The sequence below is a fragment of the Kogia breviceps genome, chromosome 8 (genome assembly GCF_026419965.1).
Source record: "Kogia breviceps isolate mKogBre1 chromosome 8, mKogBre1 haplotype 1, whole genome shotgun sequence".
In the NCBI taxonomy this organism is placed as follows: domain Eukaryota; kingdom Metazoa; phylum Chordata; class Mammalia; order Artiodactyla; family Physeteridae; genus Kogia; species Kogia breviceps.
The window spans coordinates 91,103,123-91,127,178 of NC_081317.1; the positions used below are offsets into that span (position 1 = coordinate 91,103,123).

General features: G+C 44.4%; 1 protein-coding gene across 1 annotated transcript in view; it reads left to right on the top strand.

The window, feature by feature from the left end:
* LOC131761923 (stimulated by retinoic acid gene 6 protein-like) overlaps positions 1 to 12,109 on the top strand; it is a 61,858-nt gene extending 49,749 nt beyond the window's left edge. The window contains 9 exon segments of the mRNA XM_059073243.2: positions 3,125 to 3,200; positions 6,519 to 6,600; positions 6,920 to 6,968; positions 7,428 to 7,545; positions 8,633 to 8,752; positions 10,001 to 10,164; positions 11,098 to 11,244; positions 11,978 to 12,090; positions 12,092 to 12,109. Of these exon segments, the coding sequence (XP_058929226.2) occupies positions 3,125 to 3,200; positions 6,519 to 6,600; positions 6,920 to 6,968; positions 7,428 to 7,545; positions 8,633 to 8,752; positions 10,001 to 10,164; positions 11,098 to 11,244; positions 11,978 to 12,090; positions 12,092 to 12,109 (887 nt within the window).
* The last annotated feature ends 11,947 nt before the right edge of the window (positions 12,110 to 24,056 follow it).

Below are 24,056 nucleotides of genomic sequence, written 5' to 3' on the forward strand. Positions count from 1 at the left end.
GCTTCTTTCACATAGCAAGATATTTATAAGGTTCATCTATATCATAGCATGTGTCTCAGCTTCATTCTTTTTTATTGCTGAATTTTATTCTTTGTATGAATCTACAATATTGTATTTATATATTTGTCTGTTGATGCAAATTTGGGTTGTTTCAACTTTTGGTTATTATGAATAATACTGCTGTGAACATTCATCTACAAGTTTTTCATATATTTTTATATATCTTGGGTATATACTTAAGAGTGGAATTCTGGATCATGTGGTAATTATGTTTAAGCTTTTGGGGGAATTGCCAGACCGTTTTCAAAAGCAGCTTTATCACTATGTATTCCCATCACCAGTGTATGAGGGGTCCAGCTTCTATATCTTCATCAACATTTATTAATATCTGTATTTTTAAAATTATAGCCATCTAGTAAGTATGAAGTGGTATCGCATTGTATTTTTTTAATTGAAGTATAATTGATTTATAATGTTTCAGGTATACAGCAAAGTGATTCAGAGATATATATATATATACACACATATATATTATTTTTCAGATTCTTTTCCATTATAAGTTATTACAAGATATTGACTATGGTTCCCTGTGCTATACTGTAGGCCCTTGTTTTTTTAATCTATTTTATATATAGTAGTGTGTATCTGTTAGTCCCAAATTCATAATTTATCCCTCTTCCTCCCCCCCCGCCTTTGGTAACCATAAGTTTGTTTTCTGTGTCTATGATTCTGTTCCTGTTTTGTAAATAAGTTCATTTGTATCTTTTTTTTAGATTCCACATATAAGTGATATCATGTTATATTTGTTTTTCTCTGACTTACTTCACTTAGTATGATAATCTCTAGGTCCATCCATGTTGCTGCAAATGGCATTATTTCATTATTTTTTATGGCTCAGTAATATTCCATTGTAGGTATATACCACATCTTCTTCATCCATTCATCTGTTATTGGATACTTAGGTTGCTTCCATGTCTTGGCTATTGTAAATAGTGCTGCTATGAACATCGGGGGTGCGCTGCAGTTTTGATTTTCATTACCCTGATGGCTAATGATGTTGAGCATCTTTTCATATACTTATTGACCATTTGTACATCTTCTTTGAGTAATGGCTACTGAGATTCTTTGCCCACTTTAAAATTGGCTTATTTGTCTATTATTGAGCTGTAAGAGTTCTTTGTATATTCTATATACACATCCCTTACAAGAGATATAATTTACAAATAATTTCTTCCATTCTGTGGGTTGCTTTTTCACTTTTTTGATGGTGTCTTTTGAAACACAAATGCTTTTAATTCTAATGCGGTCTAATATATCTTGTTTTCTTTGATCATTTGTGCATGTCTAAGAAACCATTGTCTAACCCAAGGTCACAAAGATTTACTCTCATATTTCCTTCTGAGACTTTTATCATTTTAGCTGTTACATTGAGTGTATGATCCATTTTGATTTAATTTGTGTATACGGTATGAGGTAAGGTTCTAACTTCATTGTTTTACATGTGAATATCAGTTTCCCCTGCACTATTTGTTAATAGGCATATTCCTTCCCCATTGAATTGTCTTGTCATCCTTGTTGAAAATACATTGACAATGGGGGTTTACTTCTGGATTCTCAATTTATTCCATTGGTCTACTTGTCTATCTTTATGGCAATATCACACTGTCTTATTACTGTAGCTCAAGAAATGTGAGTCCTGTAATTTTGTTCTTCTTTTTCAAGGTTGTATAGTCTATTCTGGGTTGGTTCATTTTTATATGAATTTTAGGATTAGCTTGTCAATTTATCCAAAAATGACATTGGAATCTTGACAGGGATTGATTTGAATCTGTAGATCAATTTAGGGAGTATTGCCATGTTAACAAAGAACAACCAATACATAAAAGTGATGTTTTTCCTTTAATTTAGGTCTTCTTTAATTTCGTTCAACAAGCTTTTGTAGTTTTAAGTGTACAATTGTATACTTCTTTTACTAAATTTATTCTTAAGTATTTTATTCTTTATGATACTATTGCAAATGCAGTTGTTTCTTACTTCATTTTCATATTATTTGTTGGTAGTGTATAGCAATACAACTGACTTTTATATATTAGTCTTGTGTCTTACAACCTTGCTGAACTCATTTATTAATTCATTTTACTTTGTTTGATTATTTATTCCTTAGGATTTTCTATAATAGGAACATGTTGTTGGTGAATAGAGGTAGTTTTATTTCTTCCCTTGCAGTCTGGATGCATTTTCTTGCCTAACTGCCCTGGCTAGACCCTCCAGTACAATGTTGGATAGAATTGGCAAGAGCAGACATTGATTTTCTTATTCTTGAACTGATGGGGAAAGCAGTCTGTTTTTCACCAATTAAGTATGATGTTAGCTGTGGTTTTTTTGCAGATGCTTTTTATCCAATTGAGGAAATTCCCTTCTATTTCTAGTTTATGGAGTGATTTGAATTATAAAGAGGTGTTGGATTCTTTTGAATGCCTTTTCTGTACCTATTGAGAATCAGCTTATACAGAAGTTTTTACTTCCTTCCCTCTGTCTCCATCCCTCTCTCACAAGCACACAGAATCATTCTGAAAGCAAATTAGGTACGAAATATTAAAAACATACTGAAAGATGGATGAATGAATAGTCAAGATGCTGATTCCAGTTACCATTGCACAAGGCGACTGTTTATTGGGGGTGGGTAACCACCCCCCAAAAAGCGGAGATTGGAAGTTCAAGAATTAATGGTGTTTTACTAGGCTGGAGGCTACCTACAATGTGTACGCTCCATAATTTTCATTTTCTATTACTCACCGTAGATTGAAAATATTAATACCAAAGGAAAAGATTATAAATACGCAGGAAATAAAGGATATCGAGGGTGTATGGCTAAAATGAAACAGAAAATAAGCAAAACGTTATTTGCACAAGAGATGTGTTAAAGGAAGTACAGTATATTTTGCCCAGACCTTTCTGTTGTGAGTTTCTGCATTTTAGTTCCCCGACCAGGGACTGAACCCAGGCCCTCAGCAGTGAAAGTGCGGAGTCCTAACCACTGGACCACCAGGGAATTCCCTCTGCATTTTAAAAATAGTTTCTGGTTCATCTTCTGAGGCCTCTCGTATCACCTTTTCTGTTTCAGGAGTCTGGGTGGTGACCATCTTGCCTGCCTCCCTCACGTGTGTGAGCTACCTGTTTCACATCTTGGCTTGTTACAGGTAAGAGAGTTCTAGGAGTCATTGGTGTGTCTTCAGCCAGGAAAGCAGCTGACACACTTTTCTCAGAATTCCCAAGCAGTGCCAGCAGTGCCCAAATTGGGAACAGTAGTACATGTAGGGTCTAGGGACAACCATACCTATTGGTAGTAAAAGACAAAAACAAACAAACAAAAAACTATTGATGTGAGCTCCCACTATAAGCTTGACATTGTGATTAGCGTCTCCTTTTGGTTTTCAGCAAAACCCTAAGAGGTACCTTCATCTCCATGTTCACTGCTGAGCAGGCGAGACTCAACAAAATAACTTTAGCCAGGCTATTAGCAGCTGATCTTGCCTTCTGTCCCCTTCTGACCTTGTCATTTCTTGTACACTTCTGTATTGCTACTAGGTGCTAGACCCGCCCTGCTCTCCAGGACTAATCACACTGCGCTCCCAGCAGGTGAATCTGGCTCAAGGAGACCACACAGGAGGTTGGGACAAGGGAACCAGGGGCATCAGTCTCAAGAACAGCAGCACAGGAAGAGGGGATGGCTTCAGTATGTAGCTGGCATTTGCATGCAGAAGTTGAATTTAGGTATCTTTTGCTCCCTTTTCTCTGCATTTCTCTGCCTTTGTCTCTGCCTCTCTCTGCCTCTCTCTCTCTCTCTCTGTCTCTGTCTCTGTCTCTCTCTCTGTCTCTGTCTCTCTCTGTCTCAGTCTCTAGTTCACAGTCACCCACTCACTCACAGGAAGCCCAGGGCCAATTCCCGCCCCTGCAGAGCATCCTGCTTTTTGCATCCTCCCCAACTGGCTACCCAAAGGTTGGTTCTCTTGCAGATGACACCTAAGTGAAGACTCTCCTGGCACAAAGAGCCCCAGCTCTCCATCCCAGCCCTGACTTGCTCCCTGTCTCTGCTTTCTTCTCCCTGGTCTCTGTGGGTGGACTGGACACTGCTGCTTACCCTTTCCCTGCCTGCTGTAGGGATATGTCTGCTCCTTCCTTCATTAGCCTACAAGTGGCTGGAAGATATTCACTGAGGCATTTGACCACAACCAGGAGCAACCACAATGCAGAACTGGCTGCATGGATGTGGGTGGAGGGTAGCTGAGGGCACAGGGACAAGAAGGCACCTGTGGTGGGGAGGCCTCCTTCCCATCCAGGCTGGCCCTTCCCTCCCACACCTGTCACCCAAGAGTGATAATCCCTGCCCTGCCTCCTTTACAGGACCATGGGGCAGAGGAAATAATGGATGAGAAAGCACCCTTTGGACAGTACTAGCACTGTGCCAGTACTGTTATTGTTCTTATAATGATGCCAACCTATCTATAGGCTTGTGCTTTTTAAAAAAAGTTACAGGGTTTCCCTGGTGGTGCAGTGGTTGGGAGTCTGCCCGCCGATGCAGGGGACACGGGTTCGTGCCCCGGTCCGGGAGGATCCCACATGCTGCGGAGCGGCTGGGCCCGTGAGCCATGGCTGCTGAGCCTGCACGTCCGGAGCCTGTGCTCCGCAACGGGAGAGGCCACAACAGTGAGACCCCCAGGCACCGCAAAAAAAAAAAAAAAAAAAAAGTTACAAAAATATTTAGTGTAAAGTAAGTGTTCTTCCCATCAGGCCCCAAATTGTTGCCCAAGAGCTAAGCACTGTTATTCATTTTCTGTGCATCCTTCCAGAAATTTTCTCTGCAAATATATCTGTGCATGTTTGTATTCCTGGTTGCACATCCTGCTCTGGTACTGCCAAACAGAAACACAATGAAAGCCACAGATACAGTTTTGCATTTCCTTATAGACACTATTTTAAAAAGTTAAAGGAGAGGTGAAAATAATTTAATAATATATGTTATTTAACCCAGCATAACTCAAATATCATCATTTCATTATGTAATAAATAGGCAAACTCTTAATGAGATACTCACATTCTTTATTTCATACTAAGTCTTCCCAATTCAGTGGTGATGAAATTGCAAAATAACCTGGAAATTGCTGGAATGGGATGTTAACAAAAAAGGAGGATACAGATGTGAATGTGGACTGTGAACAAAACTATGCCAACCTAATCTTTAGGCAAAGGGCCAGGCCGAGACGGGCACATGGGAAAAACACACAGTGATTTCTTTGGGTGCTGGGATTGTGAGGAACTGTGGCTTCTTTTTCATTTCATTTTATATGGTTATAAGTGGGGGGCTATCGTTAAAATTTTTTTTACCTGTTTTGAAATAATATTATATAGGTAATGTATATTCATTGTAGAGAAAATAAGAAAATAGAGCAAGCTAAAGAAACTAAAAGCCACACACACACACAGTCTCAACTATCACATTCAGTCACCATTGAGATTAGGTAGCTATATGCTATTTTTACAAAATATATTAAGTTTAAGATTTTTAAATCATCAGGGAATTGCAAATCAAAACCACAATGAGATGTCACCTCACATCTTTCAGAATGGCTATTACCAAAAAGACAAGAGATAAGTGTTGACAAGGATGTGGAGAAAAGGGAACCCTCCTGCACTGTTGGTGGGAAGGTAAATTGGTGCAGCCACTATGAAAATAGTATGGAGGCTCCTCAAAAAATTAAAAATAGAGCTACCATATGATCCAGCAATCCCACTCCTGGGCGTATATCCAAAAAAGTGGAAACAATAATTTTAAAAGATACATGCACCCCAGTGTTCTTTGCAGCATTATTTATAATAGCCAAGATATGGAAGCAACCTAAGAGTCCATGGATGGGTGAATGGGTAAAGAAGATGTGGAATACACACACACACCAGAATATTACTCGGCCATAAAAAAGAATGAAATCTTGTCATTTGTGACAGCATTTATGACCTTGAGGACATTATGCTAAGTGAAATAAGTCAGATGGAGAAAGACAGATACCATATGATTTCACTCATATATGGACTCTAAACAAAACAAAACTAAAACTAAACTCGTAGAACAGATTGGTGGTTACCAGAGGTGGGGGGGCGGGGGTGAAATGGGTGAATGGCATCAAAAAGCACAAACTTTCAGTTATAAAATAAATAAGTCATAGGGATGTAATGTACAGCATGGTGACTATAGTTAAAAAATAGTGAATATTTGAAAGTTTCTAAGAGAGTAGATTAAAAGTTCTCATCACAAGAAAAAAATTTCTGTAACTGTGTGCAGTGACAGACGTTAAGACTTACTGTGATCATTTCACAATATATACAAATATCAAATTATTATACTGTACACCTGAAATAATATCATGGTATATGTCAATTATATCTCAATTTTCAAAAAAAGTATTAAAAAATGATGTTTAAGCCCTGGTCATGAGCATGACTAACTCCCACTTTTTCTTTAGAAAGCAAATGAAGAGGCTGTGGGCAGGAGAGAAACACTTTCTCCCTTTGAAGTTCCATAATCCTTCCTCGTCAGAGAGTGTGGTAAGCCTACAGAGGCCTCTCTCTGCTCCGAGGCCAAAACCTGCTCTCCTGCACCTCAGACAGGGTAGCGGAGGAGGAAGAGCTCTGGGCTGGGGGGGTCCAGAGTCCTCAATTCTAGTATCTTCTGCTGCGGGGTGACTCGGGACAGCCACTGTCCCCATCCAGCCCTCGGTTTCCTCATCTGTAAAATGAGGACAATCATGACACCTGCCTTGGTGGGTTGGTGTGTGACCCTCACATGAGACAAGGATGCTGGACACATGTTAGAGGTAATCAACATGTCTCCCCTGTCAGACCCTGTTTTCTTTCTAAATCTCAGGTGGCCATTGCAAGGTACTCTGGCTGGCAGATAGCTTATATTCTGTGGGGTAAGTGCCCTCACACGACCCGTTCAATTCAATACACATTCCCTGGGCACCTGCAGAGTCCTGGCTGTGGGTAGGGAGGAGAGACATAGGGCAGAAGTGGCCCCAGCTCTTCCTTGAGGGACCTTCCGGAAGGAGTGAGAAGAACACATTCGTGTAGATCATCATCACCCCCTGTCCTGTGCCCACGGGGTGTATATGCTAAGGGCGGTGGTGACCCAGAGGAGGAAGTGACTGTCCACATCAGGACAGGGCAAGAAGGCTTTCTAGTGGAGTTGATGTTTGAACTGCACCTGGCAGGGTGAGCAGAAGGTCAGCAGTCATGCCAGGCAGAAGAAACAGTGCAAGTAAGAGTGCCAAGACCTTCGGTTGGGAGGAGGCTAGAAGGGAGACTGCAGGGAGGGACCCGTGTGACTGGATCCTGAAGGGCCTTGAGTGACCACCGGCTCCCTTGGCCCACAGGCTACCTCATCATCCACGTGATGCAGACCCTGTGTGGCCTAGTGATCATGTACAGCCTGGTGCTACCTGTCATCCACAATCAGGCCCTGGAGATGCTCCGAGGACTGGGCATCGGGATGTAAGTGCTGGGTGTGCTTCCTGTCACTGCCCAGGGCCTGGGAGCTGGTGGGCCTTCACAGCTGCTGTTTGAAATACCCCTTCCCTGCTGGGCTCTCACCAATCCCAGGACCCATGCTCTTAGCTCTGACCCAAGGATGGGCTAAAATAGCAACTCATTGTGATGGGAACCTCACAGTTTATAAAATGTTTCCACTCTCACTGTTCAATGGGGTCCTCACAATTGTGTCTGTGGGAGATATCTATGTGTCCATTTTATAGGTGGGAAGATTGAGGTTCAGGGAGGTGAAGTGAGAGAAAGGACAGTACAGCGGAAGGAGAGAGGAAATCTGAGCTTGGGTTTTAGATCAGATGTGTGGCTTTGTAAGTGCCTCTCTGAGCCTCAGTTTACCCATATGGAAAGTAAAAGTGAATGCTGACATTATTGAGAATTCACTACACATCTCTTCTCTTAAGAACTCTTTGAGGTTGGGACTTACATTAGCTCCCTTTTTTCAGATGAGGAAACAGGCACAGGGAGGCTGAGCAGTTTGTCCCAGGGGAGGAGGCAGGACTGGGAGCTGGGCAATCTGAAACCAAAGCCTCTTTAAACCACCACCCCACATTGCCACTCAGAGAATGCAAACACAGGGCGTGGTGCCTTCTGGGGACCTCCCTGCTCTGAGCTCCTTTGTTCCAAACTCACCTAGAGCCTCCTGTGAGTCTGGGGCAGAACCTGCCCTGTCCACTCTCCCGTGGCCTTCATGAGCTCTTCTGAAAACCCCATCCTTTCTTTGATTCCTAGGCTGTTAAACCACTCAGCCCAGCTGCCACCCCTCAACAAAAAGACATAATCCTGGAGTTCTGGTCTGGAGCCAGAAGACCTGATGATGCAGCTTTGAGAAAGTCATCTGCCCTTTGTGAGCCTCAGTTTTCTCATCTGCACAGTGTGCAGGAGAATGCTCTTTAGGCATATAAAGGGCAGAGCTCAAGCTACTGTTGGTCTGGCAGGCAGTCAGCATCTCTCTTCTCTCTATCAAGGGGCATTCGAGATGGGCTTGGGAAGAGTGGACAAGGCCACCTCAGGATGGTCTCACCCTGTGTTTCAGCCTCACCATATCCATCGTCCTGGGCCTCATGGTCCTGCAGGTATGGATCGCCGCCAGCCTCTTCCTGCAACCAAAGATGGGAACAGCTGACAAGCAGAAGCCCTTGGCTCTCAACAACAGGTGAGGGCAGAGAAGGGAGCGGGGTATTGTAGGGCTTTGGCCTCAGCAGTCTCGTTCCTTCCTCTTCACCCTTGGCAGGTTCCTGGGTGGACTCTACACTCTCTGAGAGGGTGAGGGGCAGTGGTTCAGAGCTGGGGCCTAACTGCCTGTGGCCAAATCTTGGCTCTACCCTTTATGAGCTTTGTGACCTTGTGTGACCTTACTAAACATCTGTGAACCTCCACTTCCTCATTTTACAAATAATTTTGCATACATCAGAGAGGTGTTCTGAGGCTGAAATGTATTAAAATATGAACTTAGAACCATAGTGCCTATCCCATGGGTAATCCTTTCTAGTTCATTCATTCAAAGCTGTTCACTCATGGAAGAAACAACACGGGCACTGAGGATAAAGAGATACCCCACACGGTCTGCCTAGGATGTGCTCACGGTGCACCGGAGCTGACAGACCTACAGACATATAGGGACAGTAGAGTCCAGAGGGTGTGAAAGCATTACAAGAGAAACATGAGTAACGAAGAAGGAGAGGCAGCGGGGAGGGATGGAGGAGAGGCAGGGGTTCTCTTTCAGCTGCAGGCGGGATGTTTGAGCTGAGGTCGGTGGGATTGTAAGATTCCTATGGGCAGAGATGAGGAGATGGCATGGCTGCAGCCCCTGCTGCACCGATGCAGGCAGGAAGCCATGAAAGGGCAGGATGTGTTGGGAGAAGAGTGAGAATCCAATATTGTGTCCATGCAGTGGCCTTAAATGGTGAAGGACAGGAAGGAGGTACAAAGTGGTAATGCCAGAAAAGCCCCTCTCAGAGAGGACCCCAGAATTCATAGGCAGTGTTTGGGCTTCATCCCACAGGCAACGGGAGACTGATCATGTGATCAGGTGGTCATTTGAGAAATTTCATCTGGAGGACTTGGAGCAGTTCTAGCTGGAGGCAGGTCACTGTTGCAATGGACAGTGGGAAAGCCACACCCTCTGCCGTAACCACAAACCCATCTGTAGCCACATGAGGTTTACAGTCCTCACTTACATCCAGCCTGCCCTGGGCTCAGCACCCTCTACACTGTTTCTGAGCCAGTCCTCACATCAGCTGCTAAGTGGGGACAGTCAGCTCCTGCTAACAGCACAAGGTCACACAGCTAGGAGATGGGAGACGTAGGCTTTGACCACAGGTCTGGGGGGCCCCTGAGCCCACCTGCGTAGCCACCTTCTCATACTGAAAGGTGCTGCCCCTCCGCCTGCTTTTGTTTGCAGGAGAGCATTCCACAACTTCAACTACTTTCTGTTCTTCTACAACGTGCTGCTGGGCCTGGGCGCCTGCCTCTCCAGGCTTCTTATCAGCTGCATCTTGGGCACGTGGCTGATGGGCCGCATCGACAGGACCATTCTGCAGAGTGGCTTTGAGAGAGCAGACATGGGTACGTGGCCATGCATCTGGGGAGCGCTGGTCTTGTACTTTTGCAGAAGCTGCCTGGAAGTCCGGTACCAGAGGCCTGAGTTCATACTCTTCACTTATGCTTAGAGTTTATCTTCCCATGGAGGCTAAAAAGCTGAATAGAAAAGCAAAACAAAACTATTCAGCCCAATGGTCAGAAGGGAATTCAGGCTATTAAATACTTGCATTGTTTGACAGACCTTTGAGGTAGAATGAAGGGCAGTAAGAGGTAGTGGAATTCTATCTGAACAGTTAGAAGGTAATTTGTGAATGCATGGCTCCGAAAATTTTGAGAAAACACATCTCAGAATTACTGGTGTTGTTAGTTGCAAGCTTAGTTAAGAAAATGGTTTGTTCAGTTTAAATGCGCCAAGATCAAAGCTTTTCCTGTGGAGAAAAAACAGTTTTTGTCCTAGTTCTGGCCCATGTCTGTTCATTCACTCATTCATTCATTTAATGGCTGCTGCCTTCTTCATATAAGACACAGAGGGGCTTCCCTGGTGGCGCAGTGGTTGAGAGTCCGCCTGCCGATGCAGTGGACACGGGTTCGTGCCCCGGTCTGGGAGGATCCCACGTGCCGCGGAGCGGCTGGGCCTGTGAGCCATGGACGCTGAGCCTGCGCGTCCGGAGCCTGTGCTCCGCAACGGGAGAGACCACAACAGTGAGAGGCCCACGTACGGCAAAAAAAAGACACAGAGGCTCCTAGCTGCTATGAGCTTCAAATTCCCATAAAATGAACAGATTAGGGTGTGATCTCTAAGAATCTTTACAGCTCTTTATACCTCATTTTCTAGATTCTCAGCAAAGACACAGGCACCATTTGGGAACAAAGTGATGCTGCAGTTACGTCATAAAAAGCACAAGCTGGGCCATCCTGGGACATACTGCATGGCCTGACTTGCCTTCTGGATTTCAGGGTTCAGTGCGTGGATTGGCATGCTCTATGTGGATCATTATCACACCAACCCCGTGCTCGTCAGCTTTTGTCACATCCTGATCACAGGCCACAGAGAGAGGAGGCTGCAGCAGGCCATCAAATACTGGTACCTAAATCAGTCAGCGGGTAAGTCTCCTGTTTGAACCTACACTGGGGTTGGACACCAGGAAACACGTACCTTCAGGCTTCCCTGGGATCCCTGAGGTGTCCCAGGTTCCTCCTTCCCTGCCCCTCTTCCACCACACTCCCTGCCCTGGGAACCCTTCTACCCAGGGGATCAGGAGGCTTTGCCCCCAGTCAGCCTGGCTACAGGACCCCTGAGGCCTTGTGTCCTTGTCCTGCTAACTGGGCTCCTCCCTTGTTTCCAGAAACGAGCTCTAGTTCTGCTAGCTGAGTCCTTCATTCAACCATTTGTTTGAGATGCTACTCACAGCCCAGGCTGCAAGCCAGATGCCCTCCAAGATGGTGTGCAGTTTCGCTTAATTTGCCCCATTCCTTACCACAAGCTCTCCCAGCCACCGACTCCTGTCCCCTCAAGGCTCTATACTGTCTACTCCCACCCCTGCCACCCCTATTATTCGGCTCTGCCTTCCGCTGGGAAGCCCTCCAGTTAGCCATGTTCTATCATGGATACTCAGCACTGACCTGGACCATTTTCATTGCTATTCCCAATGCTGCAGATACCCAGATCTGTGGGACAAACTCACATCCCTCCAGCCACCCTCATGTCCCCAGGAGTCCTGGTCCAGCTCCTTCTTCCACACCTCACACCTTCTGGGCAGCTTTCACTACAGCCTCTGAGAAGGACAGAGACAAGCTGCCCCTTCCTCCCAGTCTACTGGTTCTGGTTCTGTCCTAGGTCCCCGCACCTCAGTGAGGTCCAGGACAAGGTGGCTCCTGCTGCAGACCCTGATCAACAACCCCGGACTGGTCACGCTCAGAAAATCAAGGCCTGGTCATGGCTCCCGGGACTTTACCCAGATTCTGTTGACGTGCTCGGAGAGCTGACGTTGACCTCCCACATTGCCACAAGGCCGTTCCAGGACATCTGCCCCTGAGAAGGCCCAGGCTACCCAGCAGCTGTCCCCTGCAGTGTGATGGGATGCACAGGCGCTGTCCACACAGATGGCACACAGGCCAGCAATTCATGGGATGGCACTTGGGCTGAACAATGAAGTCTCAGGTCTAATTCATTCCCTTGGTAAAAAGATCAAGAACTAAAGAGAATTTCTGTTGAACAAACTTTGCCCAATAATGATTTCCACTATCCATAGTTAGGAGGCAGCCTTGGGGAGATCCATGTTGAGACACACTTAGTTTAGCCACAGGGCAGAACTTTGTGTCCCTGAAAAAGGTGGTAAAATTTTTTATATCAGGAGAGTTTAACCGTTTGACACAGTTTTCCTCTGGGAGAAAGTATGGCCTTAATCCAACAGGGTCCTCGTTGTTTCCTCCTTTCTAGGTCTTATGGTGGTGGGAGAGAAGGAATCCAGGATCCCAGCCTCCAGTCTGGTGGGTGAGCACTCACACACTGAGCTCTCTCTCCCACAGCCACTGGGATGGGGAACGGATCAGAACTGACCTGGGCCTTGGTCACAAATCAGATGCACAGATTCTCTCGGACAAAGAGGGCATTCCCTGAGAAAGCCACTTGTCTGAGGAGGCAGAGACGGGATGGGCGGGCAGGCATTTAAGGTGGGGGACAACAGAAGCAAAAGTGTGGGAGCAGGTTTGAGGAGGGTGAGCCCTCTGGTGTATGCAGGGCGTGGTGCTGGGGGCTGGTTAGACCATCCAAGGGGGTCCAGATGCCTGGCTGAGAAGCCTGGACCTTTCTCTTTGTGCAGGGGGCCCAGTACTTACCCAGATTCTTCATTCCCCAGCATAAGGTCTCTGATAAACGGGGACCTGTCACTCACAAAACCTGTGCAAATACCAGGAGGACTCACCCATAGGGTGAGGGAAGTCCCCATCCACCTCACAAATCCCAGAGCCATTGAAATTCAGTAATCATTGTTGAGTACCTACTGTAAGCCCAGTCCTTTGCTAGATGTGTCTGCCAGACATATCTCTTTCAACTTTATCTCTGCAACCAAGCTTTGTCATTCTGCTTTTCGAAACTAAGAAAACTGGGACTCAGAGTATTGGGATCCCCACACCACCACTTTCTAGTTGTGTGACGTTGGCTAAATTACCTCACCTTTCTGTGCTTTCTTTCCCCGACGTATTAATATAAAAAGGGAATGATACCCGCAACGCCAAAAATTATTTTGAGGATAAAATGAGTTAATACACACAAACACTCCTAAGCTAGTGCCTGACATATCCTAAACTCTCAGTAAATATCAGTCGTTGTTTGTAATGTTACCCTTTGTGGTGATCTGATTAATGTCTGCCTACCTCTCATTATGCTCTCAGCTCCACAAAGAAAGAGGCCTTCTCAGATTTTACTCACCATTACCAAGTATCTGCTGTAACATAGTAGGATCTTGGAATGAATAAAATAATAAGGCCATGATGACTGAATATCTCAGCCATGAATTCAATACTGAAATCAACCCTGGCATCATGGTCAAGTGGCTGCTAAACAGAAGGTCAGGAGCACTGGGTTTGGGTCCCAGCTCTGCCACTAGAATGAGTCTCAGTTTCTCTAAATGAAAGCTAGTGCAGACCTCACAGCCAGTGCCCCTCACTTGCACCCAGCCAGTGCTGACCAAGTACTTGCTACATGCAGTCACCACTCCAGGGACACAGGACACCTAAGGAGATGAGGTTCTGCCTGCAGCATGTGGCAAGGCCTCTCTTTGCAGCTCTTGCTACAATTGTCTCCCAGCCTCTTCTCTGGACTGTCTACTCCTCAAGGGCAGGGATCAGGTATCTCTCATCCTTGAGGACATTATATATTGATAAAAGGTATAATCCAACAAGAAGGTATGATAATTATAAACATATATATATCTAACAGCAGAGACCCCAAAACATATGAAGCAAAAACTGACAGAATTGAAGGGAGAAATGGACAGTTCCACATTAATAGTGGAGATATTAGTACTCCCCTTTCAATAATGGATATTACAACCAGACAGAAATCAGTAAGGAAATAAAGAATTTGAACAACACCATAAACCAATTAGACCTAACCCTCCACCCAACAACGGCAGAATACGTATTCTTCTCAAGTGCATAAAGAACATTCTCCAGGATAGACCATATGTTAGGCCACCAAACAAGTCTTAGTAAATTTTTAAAAATTGAAATCATGAAAAGTGTTGTTTCTGACCACAATGGAATCAAACTAAATATCAATAACAGGAGGAAAACTGGGGGAAAATCACAAATATGTGAAAATTAAGAAATGCAACATTAAACACCCAATGAGTGAAAGTTGAAAATGAGGGTTACTAGAAAATATCTTGAATCAAATGAAAATGAATATACAATATACCAAAACTTATGACATGCAGAAAAAGCAGTGCTCACAGGAAAATTTATAGTTGTAAATGTCTACATTAAAAAGAAGCAAGATCCCAAAACAATAACCTAACTTGACCCCTTGAGGGCTAGAAAAGGAAGAGTAAACTAAACCTGAAGCTAGCAAAAAGAGGGTAATAATAAATATGAGAGCATAGATAAAATAAAGAACAGGAAAACGGTACTGATGAACCTATTTGCAGGGCAGGAAAAGAGAAGCAGATGTAGAGAATGGACCTGTGGACACAGCGGGGGAAGGGGCGGTGGGACAAATTGAGAGAGTAGCCTTGACATATATACACTACCATGTGTAAAATAGAGAGCTAGTGGGAAGCTACTGTATAGCACAGGGAGCTCAGCTTGGTGCTCTGTGATGACCTAGATGGGTTGGATGGGGGGGAGAGGTGAGAGGGAGGCTCAAGAGGGAAGGGATATATGTATACATATAGCTGATTCACTTTGTTCTACAACAGAAACTAACACAACATTGTAAAGCAATTATATTCCAAATAAATAAATTAATTAAATAATAAAGGAAAACAATAGAGACAGTGAATCAAACCAAAAGTGGGTTCTGTGAGAAGATCAACAAAACTGATGAAATTTTAAGCTAGAATCACTAAGAAAAAGGGAATAGACCAAGTTATTAAAAACAGAAAGTTGGATAATACTACTGACTCTACAGGAATAAAAGTGATTATGAAAGTATATTGTGAATATTTGTACTCCAACAAATTAGATAACCCAGATGAAATGGAGAAATTCCAATAAGGACACAAACTAACAAGTTGACTCAAGAAGAAATAGAAACTCCTAATAGAACTATAACAAGTAAAGAGATTGAATTCTTTTTTAAAAAAATTAATTAATTTATTTATTTGTCTGAGTTGGTTCTTTGTGTTGCTGCGTGCGGGCTTTCTCTAGTTGCGGCGAGTGAGGGCTGCTTTTTATCGCGGTACGCTGGCTTTCTCATTGTGGTGGCTTCTCTCGTTGCGGAGCACGGGCTCTAGGCGTGTGGGCATCAGTAGTTGAGGCTCACGGACTCTAGGGCACAGGCTCAGTAGTTGTGGTGCACGGGCTTAGTTGCTCTGCGGCGTGTGGGATCTTTCCGGACCAGGGCTCGAACCCGTGTCCCCTGCATTGGCAGGTGGATTCTTAACCGCTGTGCCACCAGGGAAGCCCGAGATTGAATATTTAAAAAACAAAAACAAACAAAACTGCAACAAAGGCCCAAGACCGGATGGCTTCACAAGTGAATTCTACAAAATATTTTAAAAGATTAAAATACATTCTTCTCAAACTCTTCCTAAAAAATGGAAGAAGAGGAAACATTTCCTATCGCATTCTATGAGGACAGCATAACACTGATAAGAGAGCAGACTAAAACTTCCCAAGCAAAGAGAACTACAGACAAATATCCCTTATGAAAATAGATGCAAGAACTTCAAGATTATAGTAACCAAAGTAAAAATATTTCTACTTGCTGATATCATGATTTTATAAATTCTTAAGGAATAAAAATAGAAGCAGAAAGAAACTGTTAGAGGTAATAAATGAGTTCAGCAATGTTACAGGATAAAGATTAACACTCATCTATCAACTGCCATTCAATAAAACTGTAGAAATGAAAATTTATTATAATTCTATAGAAATGAGCAACCTGAGGAAAATTATTTGCAAGAGTATTAAAAATAATAAAATACTTAAAAAATATTTAACCAGGAGGTACTAGACTTGTACTCTGAAAACCACTAAACATGTCTGGAAAAAAAAAGCTAAAGAAGTCACGAATAAATGAAAATCTACGCCATGTTAATGAATTGGAAAACTTATGATAAGATGGCAGTACTCTCTAAAGTAATCTATACGTCCAATGCAATCCCTATAAAATTGCAACAAATCTTTCTTGGAGAAATGGAAAAGCTGACCCTAAAATTCATATGGAATTGCAAGGAATAGCCAAAACAACATTGGAAAAGGTGAACAAAGTTAGAAAACACACTGCCTGATTTTTAGTCTTACTATAAAGCAGTAGTAATCAAACAGTTCATCATTGGCATAAAGATAGACATAGACCAGTGGAATAGACTGAGAGTCCAGAAACAAACTATAATCTATGGTCATATGATTTTCAACAAATAGTTGAAATTCAGCAAATGGTAAAGACCATAGAATGTGGAAAACAGTGTATTCAACAAATGGTGCTAGGAAAACTGAATATCCACATGCAGAAGAATGAATTTGGATCCTTACCTTATACCATATACAAAACTCAAAATGGAGCAAACCTAAATTTAAGAGCTAGAACTATAAAGTTCTTAAAGGGGTAAATATCATGATATTGGATTTGGTAAAGGATTCTTAGATATAACATCCAAAGCACAAGCAAGAAAAGAAATAATAGATAAGTTCATAAGACAATCTTTTAAGACTTCATAAATATGATAAACTTTTGTGCATCAAAGGACACTATCAGGAGAGTGAAAAACAACCCATGGAATGGAAGAAAATATTAGACCTGATAAGCATCTAATATTCGGTATACATAAAGGATTATTAGAACTGTGATGGTCCTCCATGTCAATTTGGCAAGGTTATAGTTCCCTGTTATTTAATCAAACACATCTACAATCAGTTGACTATAGAGGATATTACCTTTGAAAATGTGAGTGGGTCTCAGTCATTCAGTTGAAACCTTTGAGAGGCACCCACAGGAACCCTCCGTTCCCTCCAGTTCCCTCCAGGTCCTACCTGTTTTCAGAGATGGGTGTAAATAGCCCTTCCTCTGGGAAGTTGTCTTTGATGCCGGCCCCCTTCCCCCATCTACCAATTCAATGGGTCTCCCACTTCTATATTATCAAATTCTCCCAGTAAATGTAAGACTCGGGACGGAGCAGGGAGTGTCCTGCACAGAGTCTCTGATTTCCACTCCTCTTTACCATTCTCCCATAGCGAGTACCACAGCTGTTCACCTTATTCCTTTTCTAGAGGAATATTCCTTTTCTGGAGGTTGATCTGATTCCCCTAGGAGGTAGACGGCTAAAGTCCATCAGAAAGAGCCCCCTAGCCCATCACTAGTACCCCATCCTCAGCCCTTTCATGTTGCACTACCACCAAGGCCCTTGAGGGGGCAGTGCACACCCAGAAAACAGGACTTGGACCTGGGCCACGCTGTGGACTCCAAAGCTGGGGGGACACGAGAGCTGAGACTCAGGGACCTTCTAACCCAGTCTTCTCTGATGACAGACAGGGAGACCAAGACCTCAGTCAGGAAGAGACTTGGAGGAACCCACACCTCTTTCTCCTCCATGGTACCATCTGAGGGGAAGGCTGACTCCAGCTCCAGACCAAAATCTCCTGCAGCTCTGCTGCTTCGCCAGCTAGGAAACTGGGATGGGTGTCTTATGTCCCTGATCCAGCCATTTGGACCCAAGGCTAGGCAGCCCGTTCGTCCACTTGGCCCGTGGGAGTCCCCTGCAGTGCCTATCCTTGGTGAAGGCAGGGTGCCCTCTCCTGGGAGATGGAGGGAAGCGTGGAGGAGCAGGCTAGGCTGGATTAGTGAAGAAAGGAACTCCCACCCGCCCCACCAGCCTGGAAGAAGCTAAATGCCAGCAGGATGGACCAGCATGGAAGCCAGACACCTGCTGATTCTGCCAGCTCAGCATCCCCTCCTGGAACAGCCAGCTGTTGCCACTTTATCCCATTACCAGGGCCTCCTGCCCCCAAACTGTCCCCCACCTGCCCACGGACCAAACAGACCCCTCTTCCTGTTAATCTAGACAAGACAAAACTGGAATTTTTCAAAGATACCTTAAGTGAGAAATGAAACGGCACTGCATCTCGTGCCCCTTTCCCTCTTTCTAGACTTCCAGCCTCCACTCTACCTTGATGAGCAGCTCCCAGCTCTGTGAGCCGTCTTTGCCACCAGCTTTTGAAAATTGGGGGAACTCTTCCTCAGGGGAGGAAAAAGGAAAGAAGGAAGGAGAAATTTGTGAAAATGGGAGGGGTGTGAGTTCAAATCCCTTTTATTTGAGAACCCAAATGATCCAAACTGTCAAGATGAGGGTTCCCACCTGGTTCCCCTGAGCTCAAAGGGCTCCGTGGGCCTGGGGGGAGCCCTTGTGTTGGCCACCTGGAGCCTCCACTCCCATTTCTTCTGAGCAGTTCTATTTTGACTAAATTTCATTTCAAACGGACATAGTTTGTTGCCATAAAGGAAACACTTGAAAATCTCCGATTTGGCTCACCCCAGTCTCTGATATTTAAGGAAACCGATTTTTGAAGCAGCCCTAGGGAGGCTTAGAGGCCGCATCCACCAGCCCAGTCCCTGTCCCCAGGGTTCGCTGCCTCCCAGGAGGTCTGGACAGTTGAAAGAGGGGGCAATGCCAGCCTTATGGGAGATTCCTCATCCACCTGGTGCTCCTATGGAGAGAGGCCTACACACCTGGAAACTTCTCCCCATGTCTTCTTCAGATGGTGAGTGGAGGTGCTCTGCAGAGCAGAGAGGATGGCGTGCAGTGAGGAGAAGTTCCTGAGGTTCGGCATTCCTGGGGAAGGTAAGAGAATGAGCTATGAGGTGGGGAGCTGGAGCTCAGCTTGCTGCAGCTGAGCCTTGCAGAGCATACTGCTCACTGGACCAGTGGCGCTGCCCAGGATGTGAGTTCTTTGCCATCCCCCCCCCACCAACATGCCACCTCTGAGTACCCCAAGTTCTCTGGAGCTATGCAGGCACCCCCAGTGCAATCAGGCAGGTCTACAGACTGCTGGACCTGATGGGCCTGGAGAGGAAGCATCACTTTTTTATTTCTCCCCCAGCTTTAGGATGTATCGTCAAACTTTGAACTTTCATAATTTTGTCATATTATGACTGAGCCTGAGGCATTTACCCAGGAATGGAATTGGGGGGTCATTGAGTATGTGTAAGTCCATTTTTAGGAGATACTATCAAAGAGTTTTTGAAAGTGGTTGTAGGAGTTTACACACATAGCAGTGTAAGAGAGTTCCAGTTGCTTCACATCCTCACCAACACTTGGTATTGTCAGCATTTTTCAGCCATTCTGGTATATGTGTAGTGGTGTTTCATTGTGGTTTTAATCTGCATTTTCCCGATGAGTAATGATGTGCAGCTTTTTATGTACTTGTTGGCCATTTGGTGATCCTTCTGTGAAATGCGTAGTCAGATCTTTTGCCCATTTCTTTTTTCAGGTAGATTGTCTCTTTCCTCTTATTAATTCACAGAAATTAGTTACGTATCCTTTGTGAGGCTTTTTCCAGATAAATATATGACACGTATTTATTCTCCTTCTGCTCTTCCTTACTCTCTTGAAGGTGTCTTGATGAAGTTCTTAGTTTTAATAAGGTCCAGTTTATTAATTTTTGTCTTTATGCCCCAAGGTCAAGAAAATATTCTCCTATGTTATCGAATACAAATGCTTTTATTTTAAACTTCCACATTTAGATTTTAAATCCACCTGGAATTGATTTTTAGTTCATGGTGTAAGGTAGGAGTCAAGATTACTTTCATTCCCATATAGATAACTAGTGACCCTGGGCCGTTTACTAAGACTATCTTCTCCCCATTGCTCTGTTGGGCCTCTTTAGTATATACAACATAAATGTTCGTATGTGTGGGTCTGAGTTGGACTCTTTGTTTCTCTTTGTGTTTATCCTTGCACTACTATAGCACATTGCCCTGATGATTGTAACTTTATTCTAAGGCTTCATATCTGGTCGTGTAAGCCGTTGAAGTTTATTCTTCTTTGAGATTGTCTTGACTATTCTTGGCCATTTGTACTTCTATGGAAATTTTGAAAGCAAATAGTCAGTGTCCACCAGACATCTGCTGAGATACTTTGTTGTGATTGTATAAATCTATGGATCAATTTGGGGAGAAGTAACATCTTAACAATACATAGCAAAATAAACAAACAAATAAAAACACCAAAATAAACCCAACCCAAACCATCAAAATAAAAAGGAAGAAATGATAAACTGTGAATATTTATAATTCATATTACAAAGGGGCTCACATGCCCAATATACAAAGAGTTCCTAGAAATTGATAAGAAAAAGAACAGACACACAGTAGAAAAATTGGCAAAAGACATGAACCCACAGTTCACGGAAAAAGAAAAGTGAATAGCCTTAAGTATATGAAAATATGAATAGAAATAAAATAGAAATGCCTACATATGTTCACCATGCAAAAGAATGTTCAGAGCAGCATTATTTGGTAATTCTCTAAACTGGAAACCACCCAAATGTACATCAGTAATAGAAAGGATAAGTACGATGGGTTATATTTTTTGGTAATGGGATAATATACAGAAGTAAAAATGAATCACAGCCACATTCAAAAATATGTTTGAAACTTAAAAACATAATGAAAGAAGTCCAACATAAAAGGGTACATTCTGTATTATTCCATTTAAGTTCAGAAACAAGCAAAACTAATTCATAAGTTAGAATATTTGTTACCCCTGGGGAGGAGAGGGCCATGACTTGGGATGGGTACATAAAGGGGGCTCCTGGAGAGCTGGTAATGTTCTATTTCTTGTGGGTACTGGTTACCAGGTGTATTCCCACTGGATAATATATTAAGCTATACACTTATGATTTCCATACTTTTTGGTATGTGTGCTATAGTTCAACACACAAATCCTATCAGTTGGATCCAGAACTTTTTCTCTGGTTAGTCCCAAGGTCAGATGACATAGTGTTTGGTTCAAAACTCCGGAATTACATGGTTGAGATTCACATCCTGGATTTAATCACTTCCTATCTTGGAGATCTTGGCCAAGTTACCAACTCTCTGAGCCTCAGTTTCTTCATCTAATTACAGTACCCCTCTCATAGTTATTGAGAGTATTAAATCTTCTCAATAAATATTAGCTCTTGAGGTGGTCCTTGTTGGTTTTCTTTCTATGGACTATGGAGAAGATGGAAGAGAAAAGAAAAGGATGAGGTTCAAGTCAAGAGACATTTTCAAAGTGAAGACTGAGGGGGAAGATATGACGTTGAGGTGCAGGAAAAAGAGTCCAAAGGCTTTGCCTTCACTCTTTCCATTCCCTGTCTCTCACCTCCTTGCCCATCTCTCACACGGGAGGTGGACTCACCAGATGATCTCTAGCTGGTTAGTCTTTCCAGTTATAACATTGTAGAGTTAGGAGGGTAATACAAATGCCATCCAAAAGCCAAACACAAATTTCCATGTTTGATCCAAACTCAAATACAAAAGCCCAGAAACTTGGGAATTAAGGGAGGTAAATTCTCAGTGGTGATATTATGGGTTATTTTTATTTTCTCCATTCAGTTTTTTTTTTCTCTATTTTGAACAATGTGTGTTGCTTCCTCGGAACCCAGAAAGCATCTATCTGAGCAGGAAAAACACAGTTTCTGACTTAGAAGGGCCAAGCCAACAGGGCCTCTTAGACAAGACAGAGATCTCGCTAAATGCAAATAATTCCTGGACATTTCCTATTTTTTATTGCTTTTCACGCCTAACCTCACTTAAATATAATTTCTCTTTTTTCAGCTAAAATTAGTCCAATCACTTGTTACAATATTTCACCTTGTTGATAAAACCTGGGACCAAAGAAGGGGAATAAAAGGGTTTCTACTCACTGTTTCTTAATTTCTGAAACTAGTCTGGACAGAATGATCACTTATTCAAGGAAGTAGTCATAGGGAGCATTTACGAGCAATTGGGACAGGGATCCCTGCTGAGGGGAGGGATGCTCTGAGGAGTCAGGAACCCCACACCTATAGGAAACCCTCACCGAGTTCAGTGTCAGCCACAGGTATCTTCAGCCCTGGCCGTGCAGGACTCTGGGTGCGTGTGTGGGAAAGAGCCAACTCTGGGAGAGTCAGACCAGGACACTCTGGGCATTCGTGCATTTACCAGGGAGCACTCAGTGTGTCTGAATAATGTGCAGGACACTGCTGAGGGCAGTCGAGGCTGGACGAAAGTTAGGAGGGCACACCTGCCCCTCAGAAAACCCCTTCCAGCAGGATGCCCTGGACTCCTGCATTTGACAGCGACCAACGTACAAGCCCGTTCAGGGAAAGGAGGGGTGACGGGGTGAGGAAGGGGAGATGAGGGTCGGAGTGAGTCGGGGGGATGCTGTCACTGGCAGTGGCTGGAAGTATGGGTGGGTTTGGGGTGTGTGGAAACAGAAGGATCCCAGCAGAGGAGCAGGGTGAGGGAGGGCAGGGGCAGTGGCGGATGCAGGGAGAGTGAGGAGTTTGCTGCAGCAGGGAGAGTCGGGGTGGGGACCAGAGGCGGGGGCCCTCTGAGGCCATCTAGGGACTGTGGGCTGGGTTTGGTAGGGGCTGCAGAGCTGGTGAGGGCCTTTTGAGCAGGAGAGTGGGTACATCAGAGCTGTATTTTCGGAGGGTTATGCAGCAGTGGTGAGTTGGGTGAATGGAACTCAAAGAGTCACATAAATTAGCCTTTTAATTATAATTCCAGTCAAGCCTGAGGCCTAGATTCTGAGCCCTTCAACCTCTGTTAGTCTGAGAAAGAGATGGTCTCTTTTAGAGATGCTTTCCACTTCTTATTTATAGCCGTGTACTACTCTATGCTACTTCCCAGCAGAGATTGGTTTTAACCCAAGACAAAGAAGATAGGATGGTTTTTCTTGACCACAATGGCTCAGAGATACATCTCCTGTCTCCTGCTAGTTTTCGGAATATTCAGTGTGCTGCTCTGGATGCTCCTGCCAGCGCTGAAGTATCCCCTGCACAGAGAAACTGGCAGAAGTTTCACTACTCCACGAGGGGGGCTCCCGTCGCTAAGGGCAACCCACCTCCTCCTGGGAAAGTGCGTGGGGGCGGGGCCAACGGAGCTCCCGCCCCTCTGCGTTGCCTTGGAGACCAAGTGTGTCTAGTTGCAGTTGAGGTTGGACTTGAGTGGTACTTTCTGCTGGTGCAGGTGCGGGCGCGGCCGGGTCCCTGGGCGCAGGGCCTCCTGCCACTTGGCGGGGCTTAGAGGGCCTGCCCTGAGACTGCCCCTGCTCCTTGATCGGCTTGTGGGACAGGCGTGAGAGGAGCCTGCTCGGCTTCTCAGCATTCAGTGGGTGCCTGATGAGCGTGGCCGGAATCAGACCGCTTCCTCTCTCCACGTCCTCCTACCCAGGTATCCTTTGTTAGGCGGGGAGGGGTGCGGGGGAAGTCCTCGAACCGCGTTCTGCGCCCGTTGGGGGTTCAAGGCCGGGTTGAAATCCCAGCTGATACCTTGGGCATGTTGACTTTTCCCGGAAGAGCTTGAGAGGGTGAAGCACAAGCAATAGCTATTATTCTTTGTCCCCAGAGTCAGTCTCGGATTTGCGCCTGGCGTGGCTGGGAGAGCCGACCTTCTCAGTGAGTTCGAGTTAGGTTCTTGCCTGAGGTTTGTTTCCTTTTTGCTTCTTCGCACCCTTCCCCCTCTTCTTCTTTTAAGGTAAAAACCCTGAGGCCTGAGAGGGGCCCTG